The 27,729-nt window shown below is 40.1% G+C and overlaps 1 protein-coding gene across 1 annotated transcript in view; it reads right to left on the reverse strand.

The window, feature by feature from the left end:
* The window catches only part of Snd1 (staphylococcal nuclease and tudor domain containing 1), a 432,108-nt gene that overhangs the window by 218,574 nt on the left and 185,805 nt on the right, over positions 1–27,729 (reverse strand). Inside the window, exon 10 of the mRNA XM_028866246.2 lies at positions 13,815–13,915. Within this exon, the coding sequence (XP_028722079.1) occupies positions 13,815–13,915 (101 nt within the window). The remainder of the gene's footprint in view (positions 1–13,814; positions 13,916–27,729) is intronic.

The following is a 27,729-nucleotide window of genomic DNA, read 5'->3' on the forward strand; positions in this document are numbered from 1 at the left end:
CCTTGCTTCCTACAACTCTGCTGGGGCCTGGTCTGTGAGGACGGAAGATGTTGGTCTGGGAGCCTTCTGTTTCCTTATAGGCTTCCTTCCTGCTGAAATCACCATGCAAGACTTAATGCCAGCTCTGCTCCAGACCAACAAAGCAAAAAGCCATAGGCATGAAATCACTATTTTAAAAGCCCAAGCCTTAGTACTTAATTTTAATTGGGGGCATGTTGCATTGTTTTTTCCAAGTGTCTCACAGGATTTCAAACAAGCTTTGTGAAAAGCAGTAGTCAGAATCCTTTTTAAAAATATACTCAATTTCTTAACAAATGAAAGGCCAAGAATGACTGAGCACAATCTAAGCCCACCCCCCCCCCCATCATAAAGTTGCCAGTGCACTTGATCTTCAGAAAGTATAAACTGTGCTTCAGAACCCAAGAAGTATAGGTAGGGAACAGACCAAACATTGTTAATTGTTTCAGAAATAGAGACTCATCCTTAAAGCTTCTATTTAGGTTGTAAGAAAGGAGGGAATTAGTTGGGCAGCAACCAGGGAGATGATCCCTCACCTCTTGCCTCTTCACAACAGAACTTGCAAGTTGCCATACTGCAGCTCTAGGCAGCTGTGCTGACAAGAACCCCCTCCAAAATGTACATATCACTTAGGGTAGGGGAGGGTGGCTCTCTGCCTCTCTGAAGAACAGGGACAAATAACTCATGGCCATTATGACAAAACCAGGCCTACGTATCTAGTTTATTATTAGCCTGACATTAAACACCACTTAAAAACAAAACAAAACCACCCGCCCACACAAACACATACCCCAAGATGGAAAATTACACAATGGCATCTGGAATGATCTGCTCTGACAGAGAAAGCAGAACCTGCCAGACCTAGTGATGTCCAAAATAGGGATAGGACAATCTCAGAGTCTCTTTCACATTCCTGATGGTTTGTGCAAACACTGATATAAACTGTGCTTCATTCACAGTAAAAGGATTCAAAACAATAGTTTAGATTCTAGAAGGCTGTCACTCTGTGCAGAGAATACCAAGCCTTGACTAGCTGGAAGTGTAACTCTGTTCTACTGAACCCAATCATTTTTGATAAGATAGAACAAAATTGTTTTGGCACAGGTTGATTCTCAGGGAGGAAGCTCAAATTAAGTTTTTGTCTTGTTTGGATGAGGAAGGGAAAAGGCAGACTTTTCCACCCTGGCCCATTACAGTTCATGGCCACAGCCCAGTCATCTGGCACAAGAACAGGGGGAGCATGCCTTTGTTCCCAGAATTTATTAGCACCTGGACCAAATCCAAGGTCTACCGTATTGAGGCCTAAACTGTGGCAGCTGCCGGCGACTTTCACTTCTATACAAAGTCTAGAAGGTCTGTAATTAAGAGTTCTAGAAATAAGAGCCAGTGGAACCTAACTATACATGGAAACAAAAATGTGGGGGAAAGAGTCAAGAGTTTTCCTAAGAATTGAAAAACAGAATTTTCTGTTTTACTTAATGAGTCATCTTTCTAGTGTAAACGACAATTGAGCCCAAACAAAAGGTTAAGGGCTTTCAAACATCCTATTCTTTTCTTCCCTGGGGGTGGGGGAATGACTTGGTTTCATGCTTTAATGACTTGGTTTCATACAATAAGCCACTAAGGAGACTCTCTGGTCAACTTTCTCTTGGCCTGATGTGCCCATAGCAGCAGATTGTGGTAAGTAACACATAAGGAACACACAGCTTTCAGAAAGGGAAGGTTTTGAAAACAAAGTGTCAGGAAAGTGCAATGTAATTACTTTTTGGTTTAAAAAGAAGGATGGCCGGGCAGTGGTGGCGCACACCTTTAATCCCAGCACTCGGGAGGCAGAGCCAGGCAGATCTCAGTGAGTTCGAGGCCAGCCTGGACTACCAAGTGAGTCCCAGGAAAGGCGCAAAGCTACACAGAGAAACCCTGTCTTGAAAAAAAAACCAAAAAAAAAAAAAAACCAAAAAAAAAAGAAGGATGTTGCCAGTGCCAAGACGATCCTTTTTTTTAAGGAGGAGGAGGATGGCATGAGAACTGTAAAAAGCTTCCCTTGCTACTGACAGCTGATAAATCACAATTTCAACACAATGGAGGCACAAATTAGAGCAACAGCCTGCTGACTCTCATTTGTAAGCAGATACATCAGAAAGCCAAGAGGTTGTTCTATATAAAACCCACGGTAAACCCCATAGAAAGCAGTCTCAAACTCCTTCACCAAGCCACTACTCTTAACAGCTACAAATTCTACCATAGCCTTATCTCTGAGGCCCTGGTGTTTGCTAAATCTCTTTTAATTTGTCAATGTTCCATAATTTAAATTCATTTTCATTTAAGGCAGAAAAGATCATAAAGGCTTCAAGACAGAGAAATAGAGAAGGCTACTCTACAGGCTGCTAAACTCTAAGTTAGTGGCCTTTTTCTCTTACCAATTCATATACGCATGTAGCCAGCAGATACCTGGCTCTCCGGTTAGAGCAAGCCCAGGAGGAAGATGCTGGCATACTTCTTGTATTGATTAGATAGTATCTGGTACTGCTAACTGGTAACGGTAAGTAAAGTTTCTTGAAATGTTGAGAATGGCACAGTCCACTACTCTACATTTATGAAAGACCTTGGCAATCATTATTGTCTTATATGAACAAAGTGCTTTTACCATCAAGACTATGGTAAAATCTAGACCATAATCCAAGGGGACATGAGTTTTGTTTGGTGATTTCTGGGGGCCGGGGGGTGGGGGCAGGTGTTGGAGGAGATGGTGTAGGATTTCAGCCCAGGATCTTAAATATACTAGGCAAAGAAGTGCTTTATCACTGAGCACTCAGGTCAGGTAACATGCTCATATTACATGAATGTTTTGATTAATTAGTTAGGAAATTATTATCTGTGGTTGAGCTCATGTGAATGTGATAAACAATAAAAAGATGGCATATAAAACATGAAAGAAAATTTGCTATAAATGAGGACTAGGAAATGGTTAGAAATAGAAGAGGGAGTAGGAGACAGGAGTGCGGAGGGAAAGAAGAAACGTCAGGGCAACAGTGACTGGCTGGGTGGAGGCTGTAGATTGAACATTTATAACAGCGGTATGAGGCACACCATTAATATCTCTAACTTACAAACAGCTGAGACCCAAGATTATACAGTCATGTAATAGCAAAATGGAGGGGTTTATTTCATGTCTGTTTACCTCCAAAATCTACTGGGGGATGAGAGGGAACCATAGAACCTTAGGTACCCAAAAGAATTTGTCTTAGACTACATCTAAACATTATGCTTCAAGTGCTCAAAATTTTCTGTTCCTGAATTAATTCCCAGAAAAGGAATAACCCCTCCCCCACTAAGTGCTACTACAGGGCCTGGGAGAAATTTCCCCTATGCTTTTAACCTTTTCTGAAAATGTCTCTACAATTTCTATTACTTTTTAAGAGATCCCTCAGTATGAACAGCAGCCAGTCTCTTAAGCACCTTCACAACTGGAGATAGAAAAATTAGTAAAAACTCCATTCCTATTTCCCTTAATATTTTTTAACTGTGACGACCACAGAAATTATAAAGACAAAAGGCTTGAAAATGGTATTTAAATAACCCAGACATTTTGGTTATTGGTAACCATGTCAAATGCCCCTTCTTCTTATCACATTAACTGTACTAGCCAAAGAAATAAAGAAGGAATGCTTGTGGGAGGTCAGAATGGCCAGACTGAGAACTATGTCCACAACCTGTCCATACAAGGTCCCAACAAAATAAGGCAAAGGTCAACACAGAAACAGAACAAAGCTCTAACGATGATGGATAGGAAGAGAGCATGATAGCAGCACAGCAGGAAATATGTGCAGATTCTGAATAATGGGAAGCAGAAGGGATCAGATTGGTGGAGAAATGGTAGCTTGATCACCAAGAAGACAGAAAACTTCCAATACAAAGGACCATACGGACGAGGCTCTGAGGACACTATCAAATCATCCACTAGAAACCTCATTCAGAAGAGCTGCACAGAGGGAGCACTCCCGGATCTCCCTGAAGCCCACAGAATCACTAAGAACAGAAGGGTCTGGTCTGACATTGGGCAAAAACTCAACGAATACATTTATGAGCAGGCATGTTGTTACAAACATGCCTGTTATCCCATACTAATATGTGAAATCCCAAAAAATATGGGTTGTTAGCAGAAAACCATAAAAAAGGCTTATGGAAAAAAAAAAAAAAAAAAACAGGGCTGCAGATATCCCACTTAAAGCCCATGGACCTTTGTAGAGTATGGACTTACAAAAAATGCATTAATAAAATTACCCACAACACTGAGGGTCTACTGGCAGAGGACTTTTTAGTTCTTCAAGTTACCTTGTCTTCAGCTCCTTCTAGATGAGATTTGAAGAGAGAGAGGTGCTTTGGAAACAGATTATTTTAATCAAAATATAAAAACCAACACAGTTAGCCTTCATCATTAGTCCATTGTTTTCACATGAAAGGATTCACCTTCACAGATTTTTTTCCTTACATTTCCAGCTTGCGACAGAGGCTACCCATAAAACAGAAGAAAGTATAAAGGTTCTAGAAGCCACCAAGGTTCTAACACCTTCTATGGAAAGAAGCTGAAACTGTAGATTCCTCAATTTAGAGCTCCAGGTTTGTAAGTCTCTCTTCATTAGTCTACAACTCTCCTTTATAGGTGAGATGGGTATCTTCCATTTTTAAGTCCTTGAGAATACCCTTTAAACAAATGTGACTTCCAACTCAATACCAAAGCCAGTCTCCAAATTATCAATCAGCAGGTAGTTTGCCTCAAAGAAACGTGTTATGGTCATGCAGACAGTAGGAAATGCAACTTTGAAACAACCAGATGGCTTCTGTGGCCTGGACGAAAAGCAGGGCATTATTCTGAGAGACCTCTGCACAGCACACTGCAGCCAGTGGCTGCTCTGTGAAGTACATAAAGCTCCCAACAGAGCCCTGTCAGCCATGACAACTTGACTGAGCTCTGTGATTTCTTGCTCCAGGCCTGATATTCAGGAAGTACCATAGAAGGAAGGCTGCCTGTGATAAAGCTGCCCACTTCTTCCTTTCCCATCTGAGATGTCTGGGGAGCAGCACTATGATAATGAGGAGAACACCATCAACTATTAAGCATCTGCCCTTCTCCATAAATATAAGTCAAAGCACACAAAGTACTCAGGGACTTCAGAAGGAAAGGAGCAAATAAACAAAGAAAACATTCAATCACAGAGGAAACAGATACTTCTGATAACACAAACAGGTGTTCACTCTTTCAAAAAGAATTCAGAGATAATAAAGAAAATGGTTTACAAACTAGAAAGATGGTATTCTAATGGTACATTTAAATAGAAACTAAAGTAAGTGCTAAAATAAAACAAAATAAAGTGAGCTACATTAATAGAACTGTGTGCAAATTTTGTGAAGGTGGGAAATCCTTCTCGTTTACCAACATATTATGATGCCTAACACAGTGCACAGAATATAACAGGCACTCTATAAATACATGAAGAATAAGCTAATGGGTAACTAAATGGATAAACAAGTACAATGAATAAATAAGCAAAAAAGTGAAACAAGGCCAGGCGGTGGTGGCGCACGCCTTTAATCCCAGCAGAGGCAGAGGCAGGCATGGATCTCTGTGAGTTGGAGGCCAGCCTGGGATACCAAGTGAGTTCCAGGAAAGGCGCAAAGCTACACAGAGAAACCCTGTCTCGATAAAACAACAACAACAACAAAAAGTGAAACAAGTTACCTGGAAGATTTAGTTGAAGGCACCAATATCAAAAGAAACTGTAAAGAAAGGTCTTTAGAGACAGCCATGGCAAAAGGTCAAATACTAGTAAAATTTACAGAAGCAAAGGAGAGAGTCAAACAGGGAGAAACTAATCCTAGATAAAGTTAAAAAGAAAGTCTAGAATCCAAGTGTGGTGATGCACACACATATATTTCTAGCACTTAGGAGGCCAAGGAAGGTGGATTGTGAGTTCAAGGCCAGCCATAGCAAGCCCCTGTCTCAAAAATCTTTTAAAAATGAATGTTCGCATTTTAAAGGCTCAATAAATATGTAGCAGGGGGAAAAGATATATCTAGCAACAATTTTATAGCATTTCGGAAAACCAAAGTTAAATAAAATATTGTAAAACTTCAGGAACAGGATGGGAAGAAAAAGCTACATTTACAGAAATGGAAATTGAATTTCTCATAAACATTGATAAAACAATAAGTATAATTACTTCAAAATTCATAGAAGATGAAAAAATTGGTTATTTGAAGGTAGAATAATCAAGAGATACAGCCCAAACCAAGACAGTTCTAGACATGTGGGGATTCAAAAAGTTTGCTTCTCACACAGGGGGTAAATGAAAGATGTTTTTTTCCCCAACGAGATGAAAGGTAACAGTACAGAGAGAACAAGGAGGTGAATTGTAGCTTAACATGAAGCAGAGAAAAGAAGAGGTGGGAAGAAACCAATGAATACATCTTAGAAGATAGTAACACAGATTTCTCTTCCACAGGCTTACTCACTATTGTCTCATTTTTGGTCTAATATAATTCTAATGTCTAATACAATTCTATATTCTAACTGCTCTGGGGGCAGAATTAAACTTTTAGGATGAGTTTACAGACAAAGTAGAGAAGACAATTATAGTGACAGAAGAGAAATGCAATCAACGTTACAGATCCTGATCACCTGGGGCGAGTGTTTAAAAGAAGTTTGAGTCTGCCATTTTCCTTAACATTCAGAATAGAGAGCACGTCAATATCACGGTAACCAGAAACAGATTAACTGAACGTTAGAAGCCAGCTGTTTAAAGTTATCATCTATGACCCATCAGGTGAAAGCACCAGAGGCTCCTGAGAGCATCTGAGCTACCTGGTGGAACAAGGTTAACTGAATGAAATCCCCAGAGTTTTCTACCCTGAATGACCCCAAGGCAAAGAACAGGCAGATTTCAGTGAGTGGCAAGGGAATGTTTCCTTTAGTTGTTGATCTATCTAGTGGTTATAGGAAGAATTAGTTCTCGTATTGAATTCACCCTATTTCCAAGTGGTAAGGTAAGGTCTCTGCAAAAGCCTGGCAAAACTGGAACAGAAATTAACCTTTTTATGCCCCAAATAAATAACATCATTTCTGTTTCTTGAAGTAAAACCTCATAAATATGGCAAAGCTAGTGAATGTCCATGAGAAAAGCAGGTGGGGTATGCCTGAAACCCTATACTTAGGCTGAGGCAGAAGAGTCAAGAATTCAAGATCATCCTTCACTACATAGTAAGCTTGAGGTCAGCCTGGGCCATGGGTAACCTTTTTCACAAGAAGAAAGAAAAGAAGAATGGAGGGGAGAAGTGAAGGGTGAGCAGAGAGATGGCTCAGCAGTTATAAGCTTCTACTGATCTTACCAAAGACCTGAGCTGGGTTCCTGACAACCACATCTGGCAGCTTCAGTAACTCTACCTCTAAGGGATCCAATAGGCTCCCCAGGACTCTACAGGCACCTATACTCACAAGTGCGCATATTCCACACCAACACATATTCATATAATTAAAAAACAAAATCTTAAGGGGCAAAATCTTAAGGCTGCTCTGTCAAAAGATCTGGGTTGGGTTCTTGGGCACCTATATGGTGCACTGGCTCATAACCATCTGTACAATACTTCTAGGGGATCTGATGCCCTCTTCTGGCTTCCACAGGTACCAGGCTCAAAAGTGGTGCCTCGACATACGTGCAGGCAAAATACCCATACACATAAAATTAAATAAATAACACGTAAGTCTCATGGTTCTTAGGAGACATCAGCCTCAATTCCTCTCTTGTTGGGCCTGCATCTATCAATATTCCAAGACAGTCTTCCTGAGAAGGGACTTCCTGGCCTAAGGCAAAGCCTCACTGTCTCTCAGGCTCTCCATGGTCTGCTGTGGGAAAAGGAAAAAAGAGAGCTCTAAATCAGCTCAGGAAATATTCAAGTCCCCATAGCCAGGCAGTCTACTCAACTGCTACTGTAAAAAAGGAAAAAATAGGGAAAGAGAAAGCTCTCACATAATTTGTACATCCACAGGTGCCATTATAAAGAGCCACACTGAAGCTCCATAAAGCAATAATGGCTATCAAGCAATCAGAAACCAGGAGCTTTAAAGAAGCAAGGCTTGGCAGCGTGAGCTTTTCATAGACAGTCACAAAATATTTGAACAAAAGAGACAGATTTGTCTGAAACTCAAAACTATTTTCTAGACTCCAGTCCTGAACTTATCCAACTGTCATGTTCTCGAGGTGCCTTATGGGATGCATCTCTCTAAATGATTGCTATCCTTGAGCTATCAGAGGACAGAGTCAAGGACTTTCCCAAGTATTGTTAACCATTACGGTCACAGACAAAAACTAATGGAAGTCTTTCTTTTACTCAAAGTGAAGACTGTACAAATTACGTAGCCCATGCCTCCCAGAAAACAACCTAAGTATCTCATTTAAATGCAGGTAGGGTTAGGTGGGGCTTAGTCAGAAAACAGAACTTCAAGAAGCGCCTTTCTTTCCAGTTGAAAGTGAAATACTACTGCTATGTTTTAGGAATTGAAAACCAAGTGGGAGACTGACTGACAGAGAGAGCTTCAAAGCTATGGAACTTGAGTCAGAAAAGCTCAAGATTGTATGATACTCACTCTTATTGTGACTGGGGGTGGAGGGCTGGGGGTGGAGAGAACTAACCAGGATTTAAAAAGGATTATTCTAGCAGAGTGAGACAAGACTTAGCCCAATGTTTTAGTGGAACAGCTGGAACAAAAGTACCCCTGAAAATCAAAACTGAAGAAAGGCAAAAGTCAGCCCCTTTGCTTTCAAAAGTCTGTCTCATATGAGTATAGGAAAGGGAAGCTCTATCTGTGAAGAATTCAGAAAGATAGAAGGGAGTTCACAAAGATGGGGCTGAGTCTGTTGGACGACACTCGTGGAGCAAAGAGGTCACCTCAGAAGTCCTAAACCCACAGAACTTGGACAACTCCTCAGGAGGCAAGGCCCTACACTCATACCAGTATCAAGATGAGTAGCAGAGGATATGAAGGGATGGTGAAGGGCCACGCACAAATGCAGGTGAGAACACAGGGAGGGCAAAACTACTCCAAAAAACCAATCATCTCTCTCAAAAAGTAAGCTGGTAAGAGAGATGTAACAGCATCTTCCCACCATTTGTTGTCCTTATTCCATTTCTGAGCCATTCTTTACCTGTCTAAAACATAGGCCCCTGCACCATTTCCTACCATTGTGAAATACGCCATATATTGAGAAACAATGGGAAATGGCTTGGCTGACAACTCTATCTTGATATACAGCTGTTTTCCAGGGGTGAAGTTGGGGAAATGGGGAGATGAAGTGTGTAACTGTGTGAAGCTTGACTCTAGCTTTAGTTTTAGGTGACTTTTAATAAATATGAACAACTTTTATTTTAATACCATATACAGGGAAAATATGAGCTGTGAGTTAATAGATTTTATGGATTTGCCAAATTGGAGCTGAAAGTAATTGAGAAGTCCAGCACAGGGAAAGGTCACCCCAGAAAAATCTCACTTTTCAAGAAAGCACTGGCAAGAAGGAAAGAATGAGATTTTAATCACTGCAGCTAATTACATAGAAGACTAAATCACAAGAAGAGTTATTTAAGTGTCTTAAATACAATAAAAAGTAATTAACAGGAAGCGCCATCTTGACAGCTTCATGTCACAAACCAGGCCTAAAAAGATCAGCTAATTCCCAACCCGGGAGCCAAAGAATGAGAAAGACTCAAGGTTTGATCTTTTTATTTTTTATTTAAACTGTTTTGATTAACAGATAACAGCTCTTGCCAACTCCATAGTGAAGTTAATCAAGAAAAAAATTTTAATCTATTAGAGGAATGATGAACCCTGTTTGCATCGATTCCCTAGAGGGTAAGACACAGGAAGCTGAAGCCCGGGTGACAACAGCAGGGGCCTGGGAATCGACTCCCTCCCGTACATCAAGGGAAAACCATAAGGCTTCCACTCACCCCTACTGAGAATACAGACAATTCACACATTTTGCATGTGTGGTACATCTGAAAGTTTCCTTTGAAATAGCCCTTTGCAAGACACCATCTCATCTGCCTCTTTCTTCCTGGAATCGCCAACTTCAAAGGAGCTCTTCCAGTTAGGAGTCTGAACAACAGGAGAGCCATGAGGTGTGGGGCATGCCGCCTAGGCATGGACGGATCTCTCCTGCACTGCACACTAGTCTGACAAGCCTGCCTTCCAGAGAGGAAGTGATCGCTACAGATTGCCCTTAACCTTCCCTTAACATCCCCACACAGCCTGTGACCACAGCAAGTGAAGGGCAGGTGCTTGAGAGAGGGGCAGAGGGTCATTCTCATCAACCGGGATACCTCACTGAATTTGTTCAGTCATTTGCTTTGTTTCCAAGTCAAGTTTTTCCTGGGTGTGCTTGCTATTTTAATTATGTACTTCTTTAAATATCACATTAAGCAATGAAATATAAGCACACAAGGAATATGTTTATGAAAACCCACATGCCTTAAAAGTTGAACAGAGAGGAATGACTTTAAAATGGCTGCAAACCAAGTGAGCCAGACAAGTATAGCAGAAAAAGGCAGAGAAAAATTTAAAATGAGGAGGTTCTGCAATTAGTATTTTTAAGTCCTCATTTCAGACAATAAGTTATGCTGTTCACTAGGGTAGCAAGCAAGTGACCTGTGTTTCTCACGTACTAGAGATCTGAAAAGATGGGCTCTGTGGGTACAGGTGCTGCTCAAGCCTCACCACCTGTTTGATCCCTGGAACCTAGGTGGTAGAAAGAAGAGAACCAACTCCCTCAAGGTGTCCTCTGACCTCCACATGGGCACTGCGGCCGATTCATGCCCTTTAAGCCACCTATCTGTACAAACAAACATAAGAAAACCCTCTTTCCTACACAATGGTTTTAGATAACTAAGCACTAAATCAAAGGGGTCTTAATACAAATTATTTCTGAATATGAGTTAAATGTTTGAATTTCCTTATTAATAACTCATTCACCTACAATATTATTTTAGTTGTGTTTTCTTTCTTTCTCTCTCTCTCTCTCTCTCTCTCTCTCTCTCTCTCACTCACTCACTCACTCACTCACTCACTAACTAATGAAAGTTCAGGAGTGAAAAGAGATAGGCAAAAACAAATCAACTTCAGAGGGAACACAGAAAGCAAGTCTGGAGGTCCACCTGCTAGGGATTCTACCTTTAACACCAAGATTCCAAAATAAGTAAAGAAGGAAAACTCAGCTACTGTCCTGATTAGACAGAAACAAACCCAAAACAGGTGGAGAGATGGTTTAGCTTAAAAACCTTCCTGGGAAAGCTTCATGACCTGAATTTGATCCCAGAATCCCCAATGAAGGAGAAGAGGCTCCTGAAAGTTGTCTTCTGACTTCTACATATGTACAAAAAAAAAAAAGTGTACACACACACACACACACACACACACACACACACACACACACACACACACCACAAAAGTGTAGCCATCCAGGGAACGAACATTCCAGCACTTCTAGGTAAGCTTCCTAAAGGGCTGTGAACAGCATTACATTAACAAAAAATTTCTTGTACTGTCTGTCTGCTCGCTGCTGGAGCTTTGACAGGAATAGAGAAGACAAAGCTCCCTCATGCCAGGGTGATAACAGTCTAGGGAATGATGGCCCCAACAGTACCAGTAACCTCTAACGTCAAGACTATGTCAGGTCTCTCCTTTCAAGATAAACCAAGTACAGAGCATATAAGAAACTCCAAGAACTCAATGCCCCAAAAGCAGGTGATTGAACTTCAAAACAGGCAAATCACTGAAATAGATATTTCTCAAAAGAAGACATACAAATAACCACATTAGAACAGAGTCATCACTACTAATGATCAGGCAAACAAAAAACTGTAACCCAAAGAGACAATGAGGTATCATCTCTACCCAATTAGAATGGTCATGATCAGAACATTAACAAGTCACAAAGGGTACAAATGGAGAAAGGGGACCTTGAGCACTTTTTTGGGAGTCTAAACAGCACAGCCATTATAGAAATACTATAATGTATTTCTCTCTCTCATTCTCCCTAGTGAATCCACATCTGGTGGACTATTAAATAAAAACCTGACTCGGGAGGCGGAGCCAGGCGGATCTCTGTGAGTTCGAGGCCAGCCTGGGCTACCAAGTGAGTTCCAGGAAAGGCGCAAAGCTACACAGAGAAACCCTGTCTCGAAAAACCAAAAAAAAATAAAATAAAATAAAAAAATAAAAACCTGAACAGGTTGAAGGAGTGATAAAATAAACTTGAACCTAAAGGTCTAAGTCACAGGGCATAGCCACAATTCTTTCAATAATGTGAAAATACATTAAAGTTGGCTGTTCCAGATTATCATAAAAATTTAAGAATCCCAAAAAGCCAGTCCCCAAATATCTGATTTTAGGCAGTGTAAATTTATTTTTAAATATACTTTGGTGGTATGTAAGTGAGATAATCCAGTCTGATGAAGTGTTAAACGTTGGTGGAGGCCATCTGCCAAAAATAAAGATGTACGTCTGAACAGACATGAAACTGTTTCCTCAGTAATTAGAGAGCAGGAGCAGCAATCTATGGAGATGACTGTTTTTTCCAGTCACAATTTTAATACAGGGAAATACTAACTTCCAGCATTTTGCAATACAGAACCGTATACTCAGCTTGAAAGGATTGGTGATAAATTGATAATATTATAAGATAGTTAGATAGAATGATGACCAAAACATGACCTAGTTTTCCACATTTTGAAATATTATCTGATCTGTCAGAAGCTGGCTTCCTATAAAGCCTGTGAAAGTATGACATCAAATGCCTATATTGGGATTGTCCCACAAAAATGAAACCTACAATTGCTGTGTGAACATTAGCAACATTAATAAACACAGGAGTGGGACTGCCTAAAAATAGTCCTTTCCATATGCAAAAGCAAGAATGAGGGAAAGAGGCTTCTGCTGGACAGGAGAGTTCTAGAAGCTACACAGTGAAACATCTTTACCCTCTTCGGGCTGTTGCTGTAACTTAGATGCAGTTCTCATACTGCGCTTTATTGTACATTCAATAAGACAATCCCTGTTTTGATGAAAGCCCCATTCTTTGCTTCCCCTTAAAAGAAAAGAAAAATACCAGTTTGGTAACAAACAGCACTTAAGACTGTTAAGGAGAGAAAGAAACAATGACCATGCTGGTATATTTTATGCAAAGTAAAAACTGCTACTGGGGACTGACTGATTGTTTTAATATTTATTGTGAGAGCACGGCCCAGCAGGCTTCCTCCCTCCCCTGGCAGATACCTCCCTTGAAAGACTCCACTCATCAGCTAGACTACCCAGGGACCTAGGGACCTTGGAATGCAGCTGGGGCATAAGCAGTACATTATCTCTATACAAAGAAAATGTCCAGTTAGCTTCTCTCTCCTTTCTAAAGCTCACCTTTCTAAACCAACATACAGAAGCTCTTAACTAATTTTGGACGGTACCTAGGGACAGCTTCATACTCAATAAATAGCATTATTAATAGTAATAATGTACTTCATAGGACCAAGCACACAGAGTCCAATAAATCTTAAATAATAACAATAATGGAAGTATATGATTAGCTAATGAGTGATTATAAAGTACTTTACAAAAATAAAGTGCTACACAGGCACATAATTATAATCCACTGGGTTAAGTGCAAGAGAAAGCAAAGCATTGAGAAAGAAGGGCAAGAACTCACTGAACAGAGTATTCAGCTACTTAACACCAAAGCCAAGTCTGCCAGAACACTCACATTCCTCCAATGGTGACAGTGGCACAGGTACGCTCTGAAAAGGCAGGCACCGTTTCTGTGGCTGGGCTGGCTGGTCTAATGTAGTCCACAGTCACATTGACCTGGAAATAAAGAATCAAGGGAGTTAGGTTTGGAAGTCTACGATAGCTCAATGGCAGCCATGGACACTTGCACAATCAACTCCGGTGGACTTTACTGATCTAAGATTAACTACAACAAAAAGCCAACTAACACATAGCAGAAAAAAAAAAAAAAAACTATGAAAGACAGTATCTAGGATCCACAAACAGCTTTTGATGCTCAATAGGACAATTTGATTAAGAAATGCCTTGAGACTCGAACACCTCAAAGACAACATATAGACGATGAGAAAACACTGGCAATGTTGTTCCACTCCAAATGTCACTAGGTAATTGCAATTTTAAGAAAGAAATATGAGCTGAGAATGGTGCTTAGTAACAGAGCACTCGGCTACCATGTACAAGACTATGTTCAATCTGCAGCATTGCAAAAGTACCCCTCTACCACACAACTAAGCAGACATTGTATCCACAAACATCTCCTTGAGATTTACTTGAGAGATCTGAAGACTTGTCCACATAGAAATCTCTACCTGGACGTTAACAGCATTTTTGTTCACAGCTGACAATAATTAGAGGCAACCATGATGACCTTCTGGAGATAACAGAAACTGGCAAATCCTGATGGTGGACTATTATTCACTACAGAAATGAGCTGCCATGCCATGAACAGATACAGAAGAACCTCAAATGCTTATTATTAAATGCATGAAGCCTGTCTGCAAGAACTCATACTGCAGGGTCCCAACAGTCTAACATTACAGAAAAGACAAAACTAGGAAGATAGCAAAAAAGATTAGTGCCAGTCAGGGAATAGGTTAGCAGAATTCAAGACGGTGGGGAGCCTTGAGGGCACTGGAACTATTCTGCCTGCTAGCACAAAGACAGCACATACTCTTAGGTTTGTCAAGGCCTACAGAAAGTCCACTACCAGACATGGACCCTGTGTGTGTGTGGAGTGATGATGATCATCAGCATCGTGTCATTTTAGCAAACATCTCTCTCTAGTGTGGGACACTGTGCATGGGCAAGATAGGGGCACAGAATGCATGCATAAAGGTCTCTATATATTCTGCCCAATTTTGCTGTAAACCTAAAACCACTCGGAAAGAATAGTTTATTTTTAAAAAAGAAATTAAGAAAAACACTGATAACCCAAAGAAGTCAAATGATTGAACAAAAGATCCACAGAAATTCCACTTGACCGACAAGAGTGGCAGGATTCTTGAGCAACACCAGATGTTAGGACAAAATACTTCTTAGACCATTTCTGCATCAAATACTTGTGTCTAGATATATGACTCACCTCCTCAGAAAGACTGCATGTCATTTCAGTGTGGACTTCTCCTGGACCAAGGAAAGAACTATCAAGAAGAACAAGATGGCAATCACAAGGAGGCTTGGATCTGATTTCACAGTGTGTCAATCAAAGTGACACGGGTAACTAGGTCTAATGCAACACAGTTGGAGTTAGGAAGGTTTGTGGGATGGGGAATAAAAGTATACAAGGAGAGAGGAGACCAGAAGGACATGCATACAAATAGGAAGCTGCAGGAATAAAATGAGAAGCGTTCAATAAATAAATGTGGTCATACTGAACAATACTATTTCTTTATGAAATGGTTTAATATAAACATGTTTATATGTCACAAACATTATGTGGGATCCATTAAAAAATATTACAGGTCATATCTGTATGCTTGGTCTGGGCCACAGCCAAGCTTTATATATCTACACTAAAGACAAACCCTGACTCAAACAGCATGAAGCCATTTATTTCTGAGTCCAGAATGCCTTTTCTAAGCACATCATCAATTCTCACCACCAGGCTAAAGACAGCATACTCTACAGACATCAAGTTCAGCTATATTGCTAGTCAGCACCATTCCAATTCTTTTGCTTTGTCTGTTCTTCACAAACGTTTTAAAAACAAAATAAGGGGGGCCTCTGGAGATGTTTCAGTTGGTAAAGTGGTCCCCACAAAAACATAAGGGTTTGAGTTCTGTTCCTGGCATCCACCTAAAAAAGAAACAGACCAACAGCACACGCATGTAAATTCAGCACCTGGGGACAGAGACAAGAGGATCCCTGGGGCTTGTGCCAGTCTTCCTCATCAGTGAACTCCAGTTCAATGAAGGAACAGAGGAAGACACCTGATGAGGACCTCTACCTAACTTCTACAAACAAGTAACACACACACAAACATGAAGACACATACAGAAACACATGTACATACATTTTTCAAAAAACACATAAAAGAGACAGATGTCTTAAAATTTCAACTGTCAAATTACAAACCTGGAGACCACCAAATCACACTTTTAAATGTGGGGAAAAACTGCCAAACCAAAAAACAGGAGCAATATCAGAGACCAGGCACAAAGCGGAAACTAGGTAAATCTTTCTTTAAGATGACTCAAGTAAGGATGGCCCCTAAAAGCAGGCATCTGCATTCCAATTTTATAAATGTGAAGAATGGGCACCAACAGGGGTGAACCCACAGATACTTGAGAGTTTTTACTAGTTTCCCAGCATGCAGGTGAACTCAGTTAATCTAGGCCAAGGTCAGGCAAGAGGCATGGGAGGGCTGCAATGAGAGGGCCCTGGTGACTCAGACTCAAGGGAGAAGTCTCAGGTAAGTTAGTTCACCTGGAACTCTCCAGAAAAGGCCTCCAGCATACCTGCCACAGTGAGAGGCCAGAAAACTAACAAGAGGATCTGAAGCCATGGCAAAAAGCACACAGAGGGTCAAAATGTCAGCCAAGTGTCGAGGGGTGGCCAACCATGGAATTAAAGTCTCTCAGGGCCATAGGGTGTGCAGCTCTCAAACCTCTCAAAGAAGTTCCTTTGTGCAGCAGATAGCAATTTAATGCAGCAACTTACAACTGACCCAATTACATGTATATATGAACAAATGACTAGGAGGTACTCGGCCACAAATGGGAAATCTATCTCACACCCTTCCCCCAAACCTCAGGCATAATCGCAGAAGAGGGGCCAGGAGATTTTAAGAGCCAGAGGCCAGGAAGGACTGAAGCAAAGAGTGTCTTCTGGACATGAGAGGCTCACTGCAGTCATAAGATCCCAGCACCTGCGGTGGTCTGCTCAAGACCTAAACAAGCTCACATCAGTCACTATTCCAGCAAGAGACATAAAGGGTTTCATTAGCCCCATCCGCTGAGGAGCTACAGGCAGCTGATAGCTTCTGGGAAGGGAGAGTCCATTTTCTTTAAGGGCATGTCTTCTGGCATGTTGATCATATTCCAGTGGATGGTCTATACCCAGAAGCATATGGATTGCAAAAATGAGTTATGAAGTGGGAGAGGTAGGGTGATAGGGATGGATTTAGGAGGAACTGGGAGACAAGAATATGATTTAAATACATGGTATGAAACTTTCAAAGAATTAATAAAATATTTTTTAAATACATGGAAACGACAAAGTAGACATAATCCCAGAATTTTTAATAACCCATGCCCCTCATTTCTACTAGTAGAATCAAAGAGAAAAAAATCATTGCTTAAAAATAAATTAAGTGAAGCTCAAAGTTACCTTGTACCTGCCAATGCCAAGCTTCTTCCTCAGCTATTAGCATAGAAATATTACCAGGAACAGTTTCTCTAGTTTAACAGGGTCACAGGGGTAGTTGTGGTTATGGTGGAGTAATGATAACACAGAGTGAACACCCGTGCTTCCAGGCCAGACGGTCAGCCTGAGGTGTCACCCCCAGACTGCCTTCCAAGGGAACCCATGGGGACACACCTCCCACACACACCCTTTAATCTTAAATAACCAAAAGAAATAACAACTACATTCATCTTTCAATTAATTATTTCCTATGTCAAGAGAAAGAGAATTGCAAATGAGTAAGAGATTAAAGGGCCCTTCATGGCGGCAACATTATTAAAGAAAATCTCGGATACAAATGAGGCTCTGAGAATAGCCCCCAGCCAAGACACACACCTGCAGGCAGCTATGACAAACCAGGAATGAAAGCCAATGTGTAATTAGCACTTATGTCCCTCTCCTGTGGATTCTCAGATCTGTTCCTCTACTTGGAGTTTTTCATCTCCAGATAATCATCACTGACCTGTCAATCACTCTGAAAAGTCAAAATTTAAACAGGTTCAATTAAAATGACTAGAAATCTTAGAAATGTCTGTTTGAATAAATGATGACCTGAATTTTGGGTTTGTGGTAAGTTCATATGAAATAGCTTGAGTTATAGAGAAGAAACTGATAAATATAAAGGTGGTCCTTCCTGTGTCAGCAAAGATGCTGATGATTACGAAATGACAAAATATGAATTACCCATCCACTGAAGATCAGATGGTAGAAAGAAAGACCGTGGCAGCCAGATACTCCAGAAATGTTTGGTTGACATGTGTGTGACATCTTCACATGGATCCAAGAGCACTAGATTGGAATTTTATAGTATCACTTAACTCTAAAACTGTAAAAGACAGCCTAGCCAAAAATGGCATATTACATCCTAATTTCTTTTATCTTTGTAATTTATACCTTCCTTTTGCACAATTAACTGGAACATACAGATTGTAAGCACTGAGTGGAATGACCATGTCTTTTGTTCAGTGAAAGAACTGGCACATGACTTGCAGTTGAACATACAGTATAGTAAATATTTGTGACATGAATGAATGTATGTAATCAGGAATATTTTCAGGCATAAAATTCTGGAGGACACTTTGAAATGAAAAGGTTGGGCATTTTAAGGACACCTTGGAAAGCTGTTGGCAACTCTCCTGTTTCATATAACAAGAACAATGCTTTCAACTGTGGGTGTGGTGATGGATGCCTGAGGAAAGAAAATCAGTTTAAAATTGTGATGAAACTCCAATGTTTAACAAGAAAAAGTAACTACCACGGGAGACAAAGCAAGAAAAAAAATACATTATAGTATTTCTCATAAAATTTGTTTCTCGAAGCTATTAACGAACACCAAGCAGTCTAAACAATGCGAGGCCACTACATTGCAGATGGTTTCCTAAGTTTGCATCTCTATCTCACATGTAAAGCCTGAAAGCAGGTAATATAATAAAATCACATTGGACACACTTAGATGCTGAGCATCTATGGACATTCTTCACATAAGTAGAGACTTAAAAACATCAAATCGCCAAAGAACTGGATAGATGCTAATTTAATAAGGAAATGTGACCTACCTAAGCATTAAAGATGGGGTAAGGAGAAGAGCAACTGCATATCCATAACATTTCCAGGTCATGGCTAAAATTTACTTTTAATATAAATAGATCAGCTATGTGAAACTATTTTGTATAATTACCACATAATCCCACCTATTAGTCACTGTATTAGTCCACACAGTGAGTCATAAATTCATAGGAAGCTGCAAAAAATACTCTTCCTCTAGAAATCAGCTGTTCTGTGCCTGTTCTCATGGCAGAATTTGTGGGTAGTTATGGAAAGCTTCTCTGACACACAGAAAATGGCACCATCAGGGCCTAAATCCAAGGCCCACTGCCCAGAAACAATAGCGAGTAAAAACAGAGAGCTTCAAAAAGCAGGCAAGGAAGCAGTGGAGCAGCCTGACTCCCAACAACCTCATAGAGCAGCTGTGTGAACCTGCAAGTGTCACTGAGTGTCTCTGTGTCTGCCCTGCTCTGCTTGGAAGGAAAGCATTAGTATGCATGAGACATCGGAACAGGCCTGACTCAGTAAGTTCCACGCAAGCACTTATTTTGAGATAAACAGGTACTGATTTTCTCAGAACAGTGCCTGGCACAGAGTAAGTGCTAAATAAGTACATATGAGATAAATAAACACACCTACACATACACATATGCATAAATAAGACACATGTTGACTCAAGTCATTAGACTTCTAAAATCATTAGACAGACAGACTCAATTAAATACACTTTTCTCCTTAAGGAGTCACAGCAAACAAGAATGTGTACCTCATACATATTCATCCCAACTTCAAGATAAGTAGGGCTTATTTTAAAGAATGACACACTATTTAGTATTTATTTAAACGTTTTAAGGATTAATTTTGCAGGTACTAGTTATTGGATATTTTATTTACTGAAGATAATTGGAGCAGAATGCTGTGAACCATCTCAATTAGTAGGTTAATTGGAGAAATTCTGTGCAGGATACTTCTTGACGTATTAAATGAGGAAGACCACGGACACCAAAGAAAGACCACCAGTACACTTTCTTTGTACTAATGGAACCTTCCATACATAATGCTCCTCACTATTTAAATTATGCATCCTTAGTCCTTCCCTGGCTAAAAGTACGTTATGGAATCATTCTGAAAATACTGATAGATATTTTTTAGCAGTTTGAAACAGGTCAGTTACCCATTCATCTAGGAATGGAACAACCTCAAAACACATTGGTATTGATGACCCTTTCACATATAATTACAAGTGCACCTACATGACTCTCATGAGAAAGACACTGTCAAACTTACCTGCTTCTAGTCAATACGTGAAAGAACCCTGAGCACAAAATGAGATCCCCTGTGCATGTCTACATTTGGCTAGTAGCAACAGTGAGTAATTAAAAAGAAACAGATGAAATTAATCTTATTTATTTCATACATAATTTACACACTACCATCACACTAATATTAAGACTTTTTGTATGAACCCTTTAATATTTGGTATGTTTATATGTACAACACATCTCCACTTGGACACCCTCAGTCACATATGGCAACAGCCCGAGCCACTTGGCACTGTATCCCTAGCCTATTTAAGACTTTCGTAGTACACAGAGATTTATGTTTTTATTTGATCTGAGCTTGTTGAGCTTGTTTATGCATACCATGTGCATGCAGCACAATTTTGAGGCCAGAGAAGAGCATCAGAGCCCTTGGAACTGGAGTTACAGGCAGTTGTGAGCTGTCATGTGGGTGCTAGAATCAAAATTGGGTCTTCCACAAAAGCAGTGAGTGCTCTTAACCTCTGAGCCCTCTCTTCAGCCCACCAGTACAAGAGTTTTAACCTTGTTCCTCTGTTATATGATCCTACTTCTTGGTTCAAATTTTCTCCCTTTATTTTTCCCTGTACACTTTTAATATCTCCTGTTTTTACAAGTCTTTGTGAATATTCCAAAAACAAGTATGAAAAAATATGGTATGAAAAAAAATCGAAAAATAATGTTTAACCCTTGTTTTCATTTAAAAATATTATCTGACTAGACTAGAGAAACACATCACATACTTTTGTAATTCGAAAAGCCATTTTTGGTGTCTGAATATATTTGTATAAGAAGCAGGGAGGGGGACTTCCAGTCTTGTAAGTATAAAATATACTGTGCTCGACACTTTTGTTTGTTTGTTTTTCCCTATTTCTGGTTGTTTTTAGTGGACTGGGAATCAAATCAGGGCTTTAGTATGCCAAGCAAGTGCCTTTAAGCCACACCCAGCTCTGGTCGGTAGCTTGGTAGCTTACTGACGGTGGTTTTCAATGGTGATTTTTCTAGGTGGTGACTGGATGGTGGCAAGTGCCTATGTTAGTTAACGACCACACCTTGACTTCAGGTGCTACTGAAAAGAAAACAAGCAAAAGTTTTTAACAAATAAAGCTTTCATCAGCCATTTTTATATATTGATGTCTCTTAAATTAAGAAAGCCTTTATAACAAGCATTCATAAAAATGTACACACTGTGTTGCTTCATCTATACTGCAACAGATTGAAGGACATAAACCAGTGCTCCTGGGCTACCTCTGCAATCCAGCCTAGACGTATTCTGGAACACCCCCTTCCAAATCACTGTAATTAGGTTTTGAGGCTGCTTGTTTATTCTCGTGTATTTATGTTGCTCTCCCATCTATAATCACCCTTCCTACCTCCCTCACACTGATCTATTTTAACCACATTTCATTTTCATCAATGGAGTGGTAACCTATACTGCTTACATACCTTTCAAAGCCCAGACCCACCTTTCTTGATTCTTTTCTAACAGATGAGTCTCTTATTTCTCCTATCCCACCCCAAGTACACATACATCCCAACCTAGATGGGCAGACACTTTAATCTGCTTTGACAGAAAAGGTAAAATACAGCATACATAAGGCCATGGGAGACGTTAAGAGTCCCTACCTGACATTAAGCATTCGATTAAGTGGATATCATTGCTGGCTGATAAACCTTCAGCTTGGTAAATATTTAATTAGAAGCACACACAAATTCGAAATTCAAAAATATATGATGAAGCATTTTATGTAAGGGGCCATGTGAGATCGGCAAAAATTTTTTGAAGTAGCAATAGCTAATCTGACAGCAAAATATAAAATGAAAATATTCTGAAAATACACTGTACCATTAACCATACAAGAAAATAAAACCATATAAAAATAAATGAGGAAATAAATAAAGCTTTGAAAATTGAAATTACTTTAATTAAATTTGATGGGGATTTAAAGAATAAAATAGAGATCACCATTTAAAAATATCCTCTCAGATGCCAGCATGTTCATTAAGCTTCTTGACTCTTTTTGCTTTTAAAGGATTTTTGTTTTTATTTTATTTGCAATGGTGTTTTGTCTGCATGTATGTCTGTGTGGGGTGTCAGATCCCTTACAAGAGGGGTTACAGACAGTTGTGAGCTGCGATGTGGGTGCTGGGAATTGATTCCAGTCATCTGGAAGAAGAGCCAATGCTCTCAACTGCTGAGCCATCTTTCCAGACTCAAACTTGTTTCATAAATCTTTATAATCCCACACATATAATTAAGGAGTGTAACTGGCGTTTGTCCTAACATTCCATTATCTCATTATTATGTCACTGTCATAACTCAAACCCATAACTTTTAATACCAAACCACTTGTCTCTAAAGAAAAACTCAAAGGCACTACCAAAACGATTCACTGTGCTCCCTGGTACATTCCAGCTTATTCCTTATCACAATTATAGCTTCTCATTGCTTCCCTGGGGACAGAACTTGAGGGAGGGGTCTTTCTTCCCCTTCTTCTATACAGTGTCAATCAAAGCCATCTGTGTCTAAAATTCCCAAGGTCATCAGCAGTCAGGGGAAATTAAATCACAATGTCTAGAAGTCTCCTTGGAGGAGTTCTAGCCATATAAGCAGCACAAAAACATGGAGATACTTATGCCTTTGCCTTTGTGGAAAATAAATACAATGTCACCTAGTCTTTAAAACAGTAGCAGGTAATAAAGTGAAGAGAAGAGGTTTGGTGGGGAGTTTGCAGAAAGGGGATGTGCTTAATGGCTTGTAAGGATTACAGGGAGGAGAAGAGGGGAAGGAGGGTATTTTACTAAGGAATGTGCAAAAGTAAAAGGTTATGTTACATCTGTTAATAAAGACAGTCTATGGCCGGGCGGTGGTGGCGCACGCCTTTAATCCCAGCACTCGGGAGGCAGAGCCAGGCGGATCGCTGTGAGTTCGAGCCAGCCTGGGCTACCAAGTGAGCTCCAGGAAAGGCGCAAAACTACACAGAGAAACCCTGTCTTGAAAAACCAAAAAAAAAAAAAAAAAAAAAAAAGACAGTCTATGAAGATTTGCAATGTCCTCCACTCACTATGAAGAAAACTTGGGGAACGCAGGCAATAAATGAATAATGAAAGTATTTACCCAGCCAACAGTGCCACTAGCTCCCACTGCTGTGGGAGCAAGGCATGCTGAGCTGAGCCAGTATGGAAAAGCTGTCCTCTATCACCACAGGATGGAACACTCACTCCCTTTTCTCCAGCATGCTCATGAGCTGGCACAGAAACCATTCTGACTAGGGATAATGCATTCAAGGGAGTTAACTAAAGGCCAATGTTAAAATGGTGAATTGGTCTCATAGAGATGTGTGGTGACCTTAGAGGAGAATTGTGGAGAAAGATGTAATCATTCTTTAGGATTTGTTTGGAACAAAATACAGCCCAATAATAGATCACTTTGTATTAATAGATCACTTTGCATCTTAATTATTCTTAGTTTTGTAGCTAAGTAAGCATTTCAAAATAATTGACCTTTCTGGGGACCAAACCCAGGGCTCTAAGAATGCTAAGCAAGCACTACTCTACCACTGAACTACATAATATTCACTCTAGGAATTTCTTTATATAAACAAATGAACCTTCTAATCCCCCAGCACTCAAAATCCTATCCTTCAGTTAATCAAATACATGAAGAAAAACATTGTTTAGGTTCCTCAAAAAGCTAGTTTTACCATCTGATCTATCAATTCACTCCTGGGTATACATTTTTAAAAATGTAAAATAGGGTCTGAACAAAAAATCTGAATGCAGCAAAAATTAGCCACAGTAGCCAAAATGTGGAAAGAGAAGTATCCATCACTGGATGAACTGATGAACTCTATGTGACACATAAGAATAGCCTTCAGGCTCCAAGGAAGGAAACCCTGGACATGTTATGACATAGAGGTACTGTGAAGGCTTCATGGGAAGTAAAAACAAACGTCACACAGAAGACACACAAAAAGGGACAGTGAATGTCACCATCTAAGTGAGGTGTCAAGAGCACTTAAATTCAAGACAGCCGGAAATACAGTGAGGCAGGGGCTGGAGGGAGGGATGTCTAATGATACCGTTTCAGTTTCCCAACATGAGAAAGTTCTGGAAATGGATGATGATCTGCAGGGCACAACACTATAAGGTACACTGAAAATTATTCTGCAGATAAAGACTATGATGTGCATTTCAAGACCACTAGACTCAACTATCCACAAGTACCATGGGTCAGCGACAGTTTAGCGGCAGCTCAGGTGGCAGAGGCCAGGCAAATCTAAGCTTAAGTCTGACAAACTCCTGAACTTCTTGCCTGCATCAAGGAGACAGTTCTAGCATATTCCCAGGGAAAGAGATGGTTCTCGAAGGCAACCGATTATTAGAAATCATGTTTAATAACTTCAATAAATAGAGATCAAAGGTACTACTTACATAGTACAACACCATCTACTCTTCCTGGGTTATAAAACTGCCTTTGTCTATTTTTTCACTTTCTGAAAAGAAGAGCCAAACCTTTCCTGCACATACTGCACGTGGAGGTTCTGAGAAGTCTGCCTAAATGGATCATTATTTCCATGATATACCTGGAAAACTAAATTGATCAATCTTTTGATGTTGTGTACCCTGACAAATTTCCTCTATGAGGAATCGCCTCTCTCCCACCCAACCCCACCCTCCCGAGATCTGTCACTTTTATTTTAAGCATTTTCTGGCACTGTATTATAATTTCCTCACTTCCATCTACTTCTTCAGCTACTGGATTTAGTAATTTCTATTTGTACTTTTGTCTAATAAACTTACGCTTTCATGTGCTTCTCCAAGTGGTATTTTCCACTGCTACCAGCAAATATTACATCTTTGGAGGTCCTGTTAGCAAGTCTGGTAACATTCAACATAGGATGTGCTTTGGCTGAGCAACTCTATTTCTGAAAATTCATTCTACTAAATGCTGGTGAAAAGCCATGTCCCTTTTGTACTGATGTGGCTTAACATGAACCTGAAACTACATGCTGAGCCCAAGAATTTCGAGGTGGCAGAGCCACCGGCTGTCTTTTTAGCAATGAAATGATGAAGCTTTTGAAAGCAAGGGAGGTCTATACAGTCTGTGATGGAAAAATGTTCAGATAAAAATGTCACTGCTCAGTGATATAGAAATGATTCCATTTGACAGAACAAAAGTAAGACATGCACAGGTTCTGGAGGAACAAAGCAAGAAATGCACAGGATCTGGAGGAACAAAGTAAGAGATGCACAGGATCTGGAGGAGCCAAAGTAAGAGATGCACGGGATCTGGAGGAACAAAAGTAAGAGATGCACAGGATCTGGAGGAACAAAGTAAGAGATGCACAGGATCTGGAGGAACAAGGTAAGAGATGGATGGGATCTGAAGGAGCCAAAGTGAGAGATGCACGGGATCTGAAGGAGCCAAAGTAAGAGATGCATGAGATCTGGAGGAGCAAAAAGTAAGAGATGCACGGGATCTGGAGGAACAAAAGTAAGAGATGCACAGGATCTAGAGGAGCATACTTGGCACAGAAGAGTTATTTCTTTAGTTGCAATTAATGGATTTTTTTTTCTGATGGAAGTAAAAAAAAACTTTTAAGGAGAAAACAAGATAGATATTTGCAAAAATTAATAGTAAGATAATCTGAAATATACATATACAAAAATATCTACCTTCAAAAGCAAAACCAATGCTCACAATCAGGATCTTCAGTGTTGAATATCTATTTCATTCCCACAATTCTCACATTGAGGCCATGGTCACTTACTGCTCAGCAGTATATGCCAGTAGCAAGAATTATACAGGAAAGAGTAAGCAGTTAGAAGGACATGATCAGGAGGGCTTCCGGGTGCCCAGTGGTGTGCTGTTGCCATGGCAGGTGGACATCACTGTCTGCAAATGAACTGCCAATCTCACTGTGAGCTGATAATGATCCTGCCACCACCACCTGGCTGCCATATGTTTTCCCTACTTGTCACATAACAAGGAACTGCATTTTGGCATGCTGATCACTGACAGTCTGATACTACTGTTGATGTTTGTTGTACCTCACTGCAGCCCTTTAGAGTTAGACAGGAGTGGAAGAGAACACAAGATACGGCTGGCCCCACTGACCATTCACCATGACACGACATTTTGTGTCAGAGTGGCCTGCTGCTCTTCCTTTAGTTCTAAGATTGAGAGTTCTAGGATTGTAGGGCTCTGCCCGATCTCTATTCAGACCAGTGAGTCTGCTCCCCACTAGGAGGGAGAAAAGAAACTCACTTTTCCCACCATAAACCAAATATCTTCTGTCTCCTTAAATTATCATAATACAATGAGGACAGGAAGCATGCCAAAGGGGCTTCTTTGTTTACTGTGATGCAATACAGAAGTAAGCATAGGTGAGGCATCAAAGTCATAAAATGCAGGCTGACGGAATACTGCTCCAGAGAAGGACATAATGTGGCCAGATATTACAATAGGGGAAAATGCAGCATTGTGCCAGAACTGTGCTCCTTTAACTAGAACCCTAACTTCACTGTATACAACAGAGATTCTAAAAACACAAGGCTCATTACTATTATGAGCCAACAAACTAGTAAGTGTGTCCTCAAAAAAGATTTTCAGTAGTTTAGGTGATAGACAGTAGCACATAAGCGAGTTCTGGAACGGGCTATGCATGCTACCAAAGCCCTTTTATGTCTACTGATAAGAACGAAAGGAACACATTCCATGATTCTGAATGAGGAGACCCTGCCCACATTCAACAGCTTGCTTATACCTTCTCTTAGCACTGTTAAACATACTGAATAAAATGCCAGCTAGCATTAGCACAAAGAATCACCAAGTTCTTCGGTAATTACTCCACCCAACAGGCAGATTTACCTTTTAATTTAAATTAAATTCATAACGTTTTAGAAACATAAAATTCACCATTTTAAATTCTTAAATATGGGGCTGGAGAGATGGCTCAGCAGTTAAGAGCACTGACTACTCTTCTAGAGGATCCAGGTTCAATACCCAGCACCCACATGGTAGCTTACAACTGTCTGTAACTTCAGGGTCCAATATCCTCACACAGACATACATGCAGGCAAAATACCAATGCACATAAAAAGAAACAAATTTAAAAAATAAAAATGAATTCCTAAGAATATTCATGATACTTTACAACCATGGCCATTACCTAATCCTAATACACATTCATCAAACCAGAAAGCATCCCTGTATACGTTAAGAAACCACTCTCCAACTGCAGCTTCCCCTAGCCCTTGGCAATCACCAATCTAGTTACTGTTCCTATGGATTTCACTGTTCCGAATATCTCATAAAAACCCACATACTTTGAAGTTTTCTGCCTCTCTCTCTTTTTTTAA

This window comes from Peromyscus leucopus, chromosome 3, assembly GCF_004664715.2.
Source record: "Peromyscus leucopus breed LL Stock chromosome 3, UCI_PerLeu_2.1, whole genome shotgun sequence".
Taxonomy (NCBI): domain Eukaryota; kingdom Metazoa; phylum Chordata; class Mammalia; order Rodentia; family Cricetidae; genus Peromyscus; species Peromyscus leucopus.